At 43.3% G+C, this 12,350-nt stretch overlaps 1 protein-coding gene across 2 annotated transcripts in view; it reads right to left on the bottom strand.

The window, feature by feature from the left end:
* Positions 1-3,562, bottom strand: part of LOC147641794 (protein LEO1 homolog) — a 68,081-nt gene extending 64,519 nt beyond the window's left edge. For both annotated transcript variants that reach the window (XM_086799745.1, XM_086799754.1), the window contains exon 1: positions 3,396-3,562. In XM_086799745.1, the coding sequence (XP_086655871.1) occupies positions 3,396-3,500 (105 nt within the window). In that variant the 5' untranslated portion in view covers positions 3,501-3,562. The remainder of the gene's footprint in view (positions 1-3,395) is intronic.
* Positions 3,563-12,350: the final 8,788 nt, after the last annotated feature.

Raw genomic sequence — 12,350 nt, 5'->3', positions numbered from 1 at the left:
GCCATGTGTAAAGCTAAATTGACAAGTGTGAGGACATTTGTCTCACTTTTATTCTCTTATTTGCCACATGTCCCAAATCCAACGACCAAAAATTACACAAACTTCAGATGATAGCTAATTTCACATCGGCGCTTTGGCAATACTCGATCTCTGTCGAATTCCGGAGGTAAAATCCCGTGAGAGTTAGTTTCATGAAATGTGGTTCCGTGAGAGTTTGTCACGTGAAATGTGGTTACGTGAAAGGGATTTTCGTGAGAGGGAGTCCCGTGAGATGTTGTTTCGTGAGAACTATAAGTTTCGTGAAACTACAATGAAGCGTGAAGTTGCAGGTTTTTGTTGTTTCATGAAACTACAGTTTTGGTGATAGTTTTGTGAAACTGCAGGAGGTTGTGATGTTATCATTTTTTATGTTTTTGTTTATCAAAAGATGCAATGCGTGCAAGTGATGATACCACGAGGAATTTTTTAGAACAAACACCGAATTCGGATAATACTAATGCACATGATTGTTAACAAGCATGATATTGATTGAACATAAAAATCAAAATAAAAAAGGAAAAAAGAATACGGAAGGAAAACGAGAAATTGTCCAAGCTCCCACCTTAATCGATGACTGTCGATTAGGGCTAGAAGAACCGGGGAAGACGATGCATGATAAAAAACGGGAGCTCAAAGCGCCTAGCGATGGACACACGATGCAAAATGACGAAAAAAGAAAGAATTTTTGAATTTATAACGCAACCATGACAGGGCAGCTACCTTAATGAAGAAAGCCACATGGCATTTTGCGATTGGCCCGGTGAGAAGTGACCATTTCACAGCGTGAACTTTTTTGAACCAGCTCATGGCGTGAACTTCTTTGAATCAATTCACGGCATGAACCTTTTAGGATTGGCTCACGGCATGAACTTTTTTGGATCATGAATGTGCAAGATTGATACCATCTATTTTTTTCTTCATGCTCAGTCATTCAAACATGCATTAAATAAGTGAATGATACCCAGTTTACCTTGTATCCATTGGGCAACAAATGGATACCTTCATCTTTTATTGCCACCTTGGCACTTCGAGGTAGGTGTTGATGCAGGCGTTTTCTGGTATTTTCAAAATTTGGGCAAGAAAAGGAGAGAGAGGAGGAAAGAAACAAGTTGGAAGGGAAGAGGAGAAAAGGAAAGGAGGTGAGAAGAAAAGGAGAGAAAATTGGAAGGCAAGAAAAGGAGAGAAAGAGGAGGAGGAAAGAGGAGGAGGGAAGAGGAGGCATGGACCGTGGAGGAGGAGAAGAGAGAAAAAAAGGGAAGAGGAACAAGAGGAGGCGTGGAGGAGAAGTGAAGGAGCGAAGAGGAGGAGTGGACGAGGAGAAGAGGTGGAGCAACAGGCTACAGCTGGGAAGAAGCGTGGGATGCACGAAGTGGCAAATGCGCAGCAAACAGGGATGAAAACGACGACAAAAATCGCATTTGCAAAAAAAAAAAACTTCCGCCCGTTTTTTTTAACCTAACTTTACATTTGGGCGAAACATCGTTTCGATGGGCAGGTTTCGTTTTGTTTCAAAACGTTTCGTGCCGTTTCGAGAGGGCGAAACGTGTTTTTATGTTACTATGATCTAGACCATATTATCTGTGGTCTGAAGGGATGAGGAGGCTGGATACATGTGGCTAAGACTCCATAGGGAGAATGCCAAGGTGGTCTACATAGAAGTGTGCTATTTTTCTCCCGACACTTCGAGTTTTTCTCCTACAGATAGCCAATGACAATACTTAGCATTGCACACAGAGATCCTAGAGTTTTGCGACTCAGGGGGAGGTACTACTTGTGGGGGACTTTAATGCCAGGACAAGGAATGCATAGGCAATTCTCTTTGACTTTGAGCGGGACCACATCATCTTACAAGACTTGGACACAAAGGAGATGAGGTATCGCAGGTGTTCTATGGATGACGGGGCCATTAAAGCTTATTCTTTTTGGAGCTGGGGGCAACACATGGCCTCATCATTTACAACAGTCTCACTAGATGGCCATCCTCCGGGGAACTAACTTGCTTTCCACAAAAAGGCAGATCGAGTACAATTGATTATTTAATGGGCACACTAGGTTTGATACCAAATATCCTCACCTTTCACATGCCACCCAAACCTTGGGGGCTGATCATGTTTGCCTAACCTTCCCCATAGCCGGCTCCTTCACAAAGAAGCCCTACCCTAAACCCATTAGTCACTATACCAAAGTCCATTTTGATCATGATGCAGATGTGGTTTATGGCTCTAGCCTTTACTATCGCCTCTCAAGCGTAGACCTCTCAGCCTCCATCACCTCACAACTTACAGATATTCTCCATGAATCAGCCTAGATCTCCTTCCCAACCACCTCTAATCAACCATCACGTTCTCTGCCCCAACACAGCTGGTATGACAAAGAGTGCAAGGCAGCCCGTTGAGGGACCTCCAAGAACAACAAAACAGGGGGCAGATTACAGAGAAGCAAGCCCACAGGATGTCACAACACCTCTCCCCATCTGATTGTACATACTGCCCAATATTGCAGCTGGAAACTTTAATTGTATATGTTATTTTTGAGGGGTGGGGGTGGCTCCCATCTGATTGTATATGTTATTTTTGAGGGGTGAGAGGTGTCTCCCCATCTGATTGTACATATTGCCCAATATTGTAGTGTCTAGCTGCTAGCTGTCATGAAGTATTTTTGTTGTTGGTATTTTTAACTTTGAGAGACTCTATTTGGGTGGACTTGATGAGGCAAGGTTATTGGAACAAAGGGTCTTCATGCTGTGTAGGCAGGTCACTTACTAATATACAAAACCATTTTCTTGGGGAAAAAACAGATACATATAGATTTAATGTATTAAATATCTAGATAAAAAGCCATGTATGTATGTATATTGTGTGTGTGTGTGTGTGTGTGTGTGTGTGTGTGTGTGTGTACAATACATATACGCATATAATGTGTGTAGAACACATACATACAGACATGTAGGCAGAGAGCGAAGTGGTTGTACAACTCCAATTTGCTTTTGCTATCAGATTGAGAGCTATCACGGGCACAATGTCACGAAAGAGCCTGGAATGTATTGAGTGCATGAAAAAACTCTATAAAGGTCATCAAAGTAAAGAGAGACAACAATTACAGGTCGAAACCCTACATTTCAATTGGAAAACAGCATTCCCAATATTCTACGAATTGAATCTTTTCCGCCAATCAAATGTGTGAACTCTGTTTAGTCTGCGTTGAGAATGAAGCAAGTAATGACTCTTTTTCTGCGATTGGGCACCCATGCTCTCCCTATGACTGTTATTATGTCAGGTGATGCCCTTCTGGGAAGCGAAAAAACAACTGTTTGCGCAATTGGGCGCCTAGAATGCGATGGTTGGGAGGACACTTACAGAGTAGGGGGCCGCGGGGCGGTCCAGAGCTTCTTCGTCTTCGGAGTCCTCGGACTCTGCTCCGAACAAGGTTTCCATCATCTCGTGCCGCTTCTCCTCCCCCATGATCGATCTCGATCGATCGCTGCGATAGCAGTTCGATCCGACTGAAGAGATCGACTGCTGTTCTTTCTAAAACATTGGTCATTTTTTATGCTTTTTTTTTAATGTTTTTTTTATTTTCTTCTTCAGGCAAGCACTAGAATTTCACCCAGCTAAGCGCACACACCATACTACTCACCCCCCACACACACCTGAGTACCACAACGGGATACCACCCTTCCAAATATTGGCCACTTTGTAGGCAATAGACAAGCCGCAAGATGAACCCCACAATTTAGTCGCTCAGTCGATTGAAGTGAACGCTTTGCATAGCAACACCCAGCTCATAGACATCGCAATTGATAATTCAAGCACCCCTCTAGCTCTTTGAAGTGAACGCTTTGCATAGCTGGCCCCCAACACCCAGCTCATAGACATCGCAATTGATAATTCAAGCACCCCTCTAGCTCTTTAGAGTAAATTTTGGTTAATTTATATGATCCCTTTAGCAAAAGCTACAAAGTGATGTTAATTGAATATATAACAAGGCCTTAGGCCCACACAATCACCTCACCAAAGACCAAAAAAAAAACTAACACAAAGTATAGTAGTTGAGTATTGTGCCACCTCAAAAACTAAGAAATGTAGCAAGTTGCTCAACTGCATTGAGCACCAATGTTGGCCTTAACATGGCAAGTAAGGACTTATGTACTGATTCCTTGCCCTGATGAGGCCCCAACGAGGCATTCCTAGTGGTTCACACTGTTACCATATTATAGTAGTGATGTGTGTGAACACACTTAGGACCGCCGGGGCACTTTTTCCCTCACTAGGAGGTTTTTTCCCCCGTGCATTGTATATACGCCCATTATCTTCTAGGGCTTGTTATCTTTCATTCTTGGCACTCATAATACACTACTGTGTTGTGCTCAAGCTTCCTCATCTTCTTGAAGTTGTGTGTGCATTCCTGCAACCCTAATTCCAACAATTGGTATCAGAGCAGGCTTCCTCCTCCCGGGCAGCATCACCGGCACCTGCCGCTTCATCTCCTCCGATTGCGACGAGGTTTCACGAGCGTCTGCAGGTTAGTATATGCCGTGGGAGAGCCCATAGGGCTTGGTCGTTTCAGAATTTTGATCTGAAGTCATTTCGCCCTCCGTTTTTGCATTCCAAGTACTGCGCAGGCAAAATCGTCCTACTGTGCAGATTTTCTGTCAAGATTAAAATCTGCAGGACAGGTGCCCATTCGTCTGTTTTGGGCTGTGCTACATAGCACAGGTCGATTTTATACAGGTTTACCTCTTACAGACAGCATTTACATCTAGTAGTACAGTCATTGGCCATGGCTGACAACAATGATGTATTCCGCATGTTGGCTGCTGAGGATAAGTTGGATGGCACCAACTATCCACTGTGGGCATATATGATGCGACATGTATTGGTAGCAAAGGGGTTATGGAACATTGTGCAGGGTATTGATGCACGTCCTATTGTGGCTGGGAATGCTGCAAACACATCAGAAACAGGTACTGTTGATGATGGTGCAGGCACAAGTGCTGTAGCAGCTGTTCGAGAACCACCACTTTCAGCAGAGCAGATTCGTTGGGATGGTAGAGATGCGCAGGCTCATGCCTTGATTGCGCTGTCTGTCAAACGTACCATTATCCCACATATTCGCTCCTGCAGGACTTCTAAGGATGCTTGGGATGTACTTGCCACATTGTATCAGGCAAGAAATGAGGCTCGTGTTGCTTATCTCCGAAAACAGTTGGAGAATGAGCATATGAACGAAGGTGATTCTATGGATAGCTTCTTGACAAAGATCAAGGATTTCAAAGAGCAGCTCATTTCTGCAGATGAAATCCTGTCAGACAGTTCACTTGTGCAGACTGTTTTGAATGGTCTACCAGATTCTTATCAGGGTTTTGCTTCCACTCTTCGCTTGATGATGAAAGGCAATCCCAATGCCTTATCATTTGAGGAGTTAGTTTCTGTTTTGCTGCAAGAAGACCAGTCAAGGCAAAACAGGAATAATATGCGTGTCGCAGATCAAGCTTTCGTTGCTAGTCAGAGAAGCGGGAAAGGTAAAGCTGGCTTTTCTTCTAGTAAGCAGAAATCTGCAAATGCTGCGCAACCAAAGAAGGAAGACAAAGATGAGAAGAAGGGTGACAAACAGAAGACATTTTGCAAGTACTGTAAGGGAAATGATCATGTCATCAAAGCGTGTCCTAAGCTGGCTGCGAAAGAGGCTAAGAAGAAAGAGGCTGGTATGGCTGTTGCAGATGCCTCTCCTTCTAACAATGAATCTGCTAATGTTGTGCTAGATACAGAATGGGCATTCAATGCGCAGTGCAGTTATGACCCATCTTTGCATGACACATGTATGTCTGCAGTAGATTCAGATGTATGGTACTTTGACAGTGGTGCCACTAAGCATATCACCTCGCAGCGCAGTTTATTCACTTTCCTTGAGTCTGCTCCCACAGGGAATACTGTCACTTGTGCCAATAACTCCTCTTATCCCGTTGAAGGAGTTGGACAGATTGTGCTGAATGTTGCAAATGGCAACACCTTTACACTTTTTGATGCATTGTATGTGCCAGGGATAAAAAAGAATCTGCTGTCAGTCTCCGCATTTGCCAAAACAGGTTTGGTTGTAAAATTTGTGGATGACAGATGTACTGTTCATGATCTCTCTTGTGGTGACATCATTGTAGCATCTGGTTCACTATGTCGAGGGCTGTATAAGCTCAATATGGATGGCAAATGTGTAGAGGATTCAGCATGTGCTATTATGGATACGCAGGCTATTTCAAATGCAAAACTGTGGCATGCACGTTTTGGTCATCTGAATTTTGCAAGTTTGCTGCGCCTGCAGAAATCTGAAATGGTGTCTTCTTTGCCTAAGCTTGAGGCACCTGTCAAGCATGTTTGTGAGGGCTGCATATTGGGTAAAATGCAGCGTGCTTCCTTTCCCAAAGATGGATCAGTGAGAGCTGAACGCAGATTGCAGCTTGTTCACAGTGATGTTTGTGGTCCCATGCAAACTCCATCATTTGGAAACTACCTTTACTTCGTGACTTTCATTGATGATTTTACCAGGCATGCATGGGTATATCCTTTGAAGGCAAAGTCCGAAGTGTTTTTGTGCTTCAAACAGTTTTTGGTTATGGCTGAAAATGTGTCAGAAAGTAAGATGGGCACCCTCCGTTCAGATCGAGGGGGGGAGTATATGTCTTCAGAATTTAATGCATTTCTGGCTGAGCGTGGGATAAAACACCAATGTACAGTGCCGTATACACCACAGCAAAATGGTGTGGCTGAGAGAAAAAACAGGTCTCTCATGGAAATGGCAAGATGTATGGTTAAGAGTCAAAGTCTACCACATGGTTTTTGGGTTGAGGCTGTCATGTGTGCCACTTATGTACTAAACAGGTGTCCCACCAAAGCATTACAGGTTGTCACTCCATATGAGGCTTGGCATGGCCGCAAGCCATCTGTTGGCCATTTACGTGTTTTTGGTTGCCTGGCATATGCATTAGTGCCTGTGCAACATCGCAAAAAATTGGATGACAAAGCTGTCAAATGTATTTTTGTTGGATATAGTGCTGAGAGCAAAGGCTATCGTTTGTATCATCCACAGACAAAGCGCATTTTGGTTAGCCGTGATGTTGTATTTGTGGAAGATGCAGTTCAGCCCTTGGTTTCATGTACTAAGGAGACAGATATCAGCTCACGTGATGTCTATGATACATTGTTGCCTCTTTTCAGTGGTGCACAGTCAAGTGCAATACCTCATGAGGCAGTTTTTCAGCCTATGCAGGTTTTAAATGATGGCACAGATCAGCCTATATCTGATGCAGATGTGCATGATGCACTTGAGGATGAGAGACAAGAGATTGAGGGCTCTAGGAATATGCCTAGATGGCTGGTGCAGACTTTGCGTGACAGCAAGTTGGATGCCCCTTTGTCTAGTCGCACTCGTTCTGGCTCTCATGGTGCCTCTTATGCGTCAGATTGTTATGCATTGGCTGTTTCTAGTATGTGCGATGAAAGTGAGCCTGTTTCATTTGATGAGGCACAAAGTTCAGAAAATTGGATGGCTGCTATGCAAGCAGAATACGATGCTATTATGAAGAATGGTACATGGTCTTTATGTGACTTGCCCCCTGGCAAGAAGGCCATTGGCACTAAGTGGGTATACAAATTGAAGCGTAAGCCTGATGGCACAGTGGATCGCCATAAGGCTAGGCTTGTTGCAAAAGGTTATGCTCAAGAGAAGGGCATTGATTTTGATGAGACTTTTGCTCCCACATGTCGTATGACCACTGTTCGTAGCATCTGTGCATTAGCAGCTCATAATGGTTGGAATGTACATCAGCTGGACATAAAGACTGCGTTCTTAAATGGAGATTTGCATGAGGAGGTGTATGTATCGCAGCCTCGTGGTTTTGTTCAAAGAGGGCAGGAAAACAAAGTGTGCAGGTTAAAAAAGGCTTTATATGGTTTAAAGCAAGCTCCACGAGCTTGGTATGAAAAAATACATGCATATTTGACTGCACATGGGTTTCAGAATAGTCCAACAGAAAGCACTTTGTATGTTAAACGTGTGGATGGTGTACATCTAATCATTGCTCTCTATGTCGATGACATGCTGCTCACAGGACCAAATGAGAGTCATATTGCTGATTTTAAGGCTGATTTGAATGCCTCTTTTGAGATGTCAGATTTGGGGCATTTGCATCATTATTTGGGGATACAATTTAAGCAGTGTGATGGAGGTATTGCTTTGTGTCAGACAAAGTATATTGAAACATTGTTGCGGAGATTTGGCCTTGAAGACTGCAAGCCTATTGCTACTCCAATGGAGACAGGTTTGAAGTTGAGTCTTCATGATGCTGGAGATCACTTTGATGTCACACTCTATCAGACAGCTGTTGGTTGCCTCATTTATGTATGCATTACGAGGCCAGACATTCAGTTTGCAGTCTCACAGGTGAGCAGATTTATGCATAGCCCAAGCATTAAGCATTGGCAGGCAGTGAAGCGTATCTTTCGCTATTTGAGTGGTACTCGGCATCTTGGGTTGTTTTATCCCAAGGGGGGATCATTGCCGCCAGATTTACATGTTTTTTCAGATTCTGACTGGGCTGGTTGTTATGACACACGCGTGTCCACGAGTGGTTTTTGCTTCATGCTTGGAAGCTCATGCATATCATGGTTGAGCAAGAAGCAGCCTACTGTGGCCACTTCTAGTTGTGAAGCTGAGTACAGGGCAGCTTTCACAGCTACGGTTGAGTGTGTGTGGCTCAGACGCCTTATGGCTGATTTGGGTGTTGGGCAGCCATCTGCCACCACCATCTTCACTGACAGTCAGAGCGCATTGGCAGTTGCGCGGAACCCAGTGTTCCATGCTCGTACGAAGCACATTGAGGTGCACTACCATTATGTCAGGGAGAGACTCTCTGCAGGAGAGATCAGTTTGGCTTATGTGCCAACACAGGATAACCTTGCAGACCTTTTCACAAAGGCTCTGCCTCGTGAGAAGTTCGAAGCTTTTCGCAAAGCTTTGGGCTTACTCCCTTTTGTGGATTCGTCCACATAGCTAGACACTTCCCTATACATGAGTGCTAGCTCTTGTTCACCGCATCACTCCAGGGGGGATTTGTTACCATATTATAGTAGTGATGTGTGTGAACACACTTAGGACCGCCGGGGCACTTTTTCCCTCACTAGGAGGTTTTTTCCCCCGTGCATTGTATATACGCCCATTATCTTCTAGGGCTTGTTATCTTTCATTCTTGGCACTCATAATACACTACTGTGTTGTGCTCAAGCTTCCTCATCTTCTTGAAGTTGTGTGTGCATTCCTGCAACCCTAATTCCAACACACACGTCCCAAAGACATGTTAATCTGATCATTGAGAAGGCAAAGTTACTCTCCATAGAAAGCCTCACACTTTTTCCCAAGAGCCAGTTAGACCAAGAAATAATGTATTCCCCAACACCATCTGGACATTTGAGCACATATACTTCTGAGGGTTGGGCAACTCATGTCCATGACCATCCTCCTATTGGTTCTTGGGCATCTTCCTGACCCTATTCCTCTACTTTAGAGCTTGGACACGGCACCAACCATCACCTACCTGCATGTGTAAGGGCATATCGGATTTTCCCACAAGGATTTGAACCTCCAAGACGAACTGTTATTTGAGATCTTCACCCTCCACAATTTATTGACCAAGAGAAATCAGCCTCAACCCAAGAATTGTAAAGACTAATTGTGTGTTGGGTTCCAACAGTTGGGCACCCTTAGAGCCTTTCACTTTCCTAAGAACACAACCCAAAACCTGCTTATCCCCCCTATCAATTTTGAACATCACCATGGTTTAATTGAGACTCCCCCAACCCAATAAAGCATCCCTAAAGGTCCTTAAGCCCTTGTTATTGAGTCTCCTTGAGGTTTCGCATATTAATAAGTGCCAAGGGAGGATTGAATAGGTGGAACCACCACATAGAGTACTGGTACCTAAGAGAAAATTATCAGTGACTCTCTTTGCTCTTTCCATCTTCTTACCAAAGACATTGCAAAGTTAATACTCTTACCACCAAAAGAGGCAAGAAATAGATTTTGTCCAACCATGTGGGCCCCTTCCATCACTAACAGCTTCATCGGCACATATTTCTTTTAGCATCCAAGTCCAAGGTTGTGACTAAGATCTAGAAAAGTGGCAACTTGTTTGGCCAATCTCACACTAGTATAAACCTACTAATCTAAAAACACCAAGACCCCCTGATCCCCCACATTTCTTGGGTTTACATACCTTATGCCACGCCAAGAAAGAGCAAGCCCTTTTCCATCTCTTCCTCCTCCACAAGAAATATATGGCATACTTCAACAATCTAGTATACTAGGCATACTTCAGCAATCTAGTATACTAGCTCTTGGTTAGTACAACACCAGAAAGGTTTTCTCCATTGTTTCAAAAATCACCCCCTCCCCTGATGGTGGGTTCTATGCAAGGAACATGTCTTTTGTTTCAAAAATCACCCCCCTCCACCCAATGGTGGGTTTTATTGTGCAAGGAACATGTCTATTGTTCCAAAAATCACCCCCTCCCCCCAACAGTGGGTTCTATGCAAGGAACATGCTTTTTCTTTTGCAAGTAGTTTCTAGTAAAAGGGGTGAGCAAGTTCTCAATCTTATTTGCTTTGCTATCTCTTTATCTCTAGGTTTCCTCATTGTCTCTCTATGGTTTATCTCTTTAGGTTCCCTCTCTCTCTCTCTCTCTCTCTCTCTCTCTCTCTCTCTCTCTCTCTCTCTCTCTCACACACACACACACACACACACACACGACATCTCAAACAACCATACTATATGCTCAACTTGATTGTGGCACTAGCAATCATTACAATTGCTAACAATGATGTGTCGGGCATATGTTGAAGTAATCATGCAAGCAAGAATAACACATATGGAAAGGGACAATAGACATGGAAGGCCTTGGATGTGAAAGGTCTTGATGACCCCTCTAGGCAAGCACACCTTTCTCTCTCCTCTCTCTCTCTCTCTCTCTCTCTCTCTCTCTCTCTCTCTCTCACACACACACACACACACACACACACGACAACTCAAACAACCATACTATATGCTCAACTTGATTGTGGCACTACAATTGATCATTTTTTTACTAGCAATCATTACCATTGCTAACAATGATGTGTCGGGCATATGTTGAAGTAATCATGCAAGCAAGAATAACACATATGGAAAGGGACAATATACATGGAAGGCCTTGGATGTGAAAGTTCTTGATGACCCCTCTAGGCAAGCACACCATCTCCAAATAGCATGTCAAAAAAGGCTGGCTTTTCTCCAACCAGCATGCTAAAAAAGATTGACTTTTCTCCAACCCTCTTCAAGATCATCCAAAGTACCCAATTTCAATCTCCTCAAAACCAAGGGCAAGTAGTGTGTGACTGGCTTTTGTTTGGCCCCAATATGTAGCTTGTCAACAAAGACTTGCTCTACCATAAACATAGGAGGTTCCGCCCCTCCTCCTCACCAAAAACATGACAGATGTCTAGAGTCGTGGATAGTTCATGGTCAAGCACAACACACACACGCACACAAAAAAAAAATCTCTTACTCTTGGACTTGAGTGTAACACTCAATCCACTCCACCAATGGACTTGGACACACACAACATAAGGCAAGTTTAACTCTTAATCCACCCCACCAATGGACTTGGACACACACAACATAAGGCATGTTTAACTCTAGTGGTCTGCATGTCAACAAATTTTGAGACATGAGCCCTTTTCTAGCTCATTATGCATTGATATTCTTAACAAAGGCTCTTGTATTCTCAAGATATAAAAGGTAATGATATTCTTAACAAAGTCTCTTATATTCAACATTTCAAAAGGCAAGAAGAATACACAAAGGTCTTTGGATGTCATCTTCCCTCAAGCTACTGGTGATTCGAGTGGCCACAATTCAAAAACCAAATGTCCTTTTGCAAATATCAAGTTTGTGCTTCATTGCCTTTATACAAGCTAGGTAGGGGGTTGACACCTACGAAAAACCTTCTTAATACACCTAATGGCTAAAAAATAGAGCATGAGAAGCCTCATAATTGACAAAATCAAGCTTTTAGCCCAACATTGACCCATACAAAGCATCATTGGGGGCCTTGTTTGCTTTGCAACCTTTGTACAAGCTAGTTAGATTTTTCCAACAAGAGTGTAGCAACTTCCGTAGGGATATGTGAGGCACACACATATATATAGATAGATATATCTATCTATCTATGGATAGATATCTATACATAGATATCTATCAATCTATATATATAGATAGATATACATATA

The sequence above is a fragment of the Cibotium barometz genome, chromosome 1 (assembly GCF_041138505.1).
Source record: "Cibotium barometz isolate CiBa-2024 chromosome 1, ASM4113850v1, whole genome shotgun sequence".
NCBI lineage: Eukaryota > Viridiplantae > Streptophyta > Polypodiopsida > Cyatheales > Cibotiaceae > Cibotium > Cibotium barometz.
The sequence above is the reverse complement of the archived record's forward strand: the minus strand, read 5'-3'. Positions and strand labels throughout refer to the sequence as shown.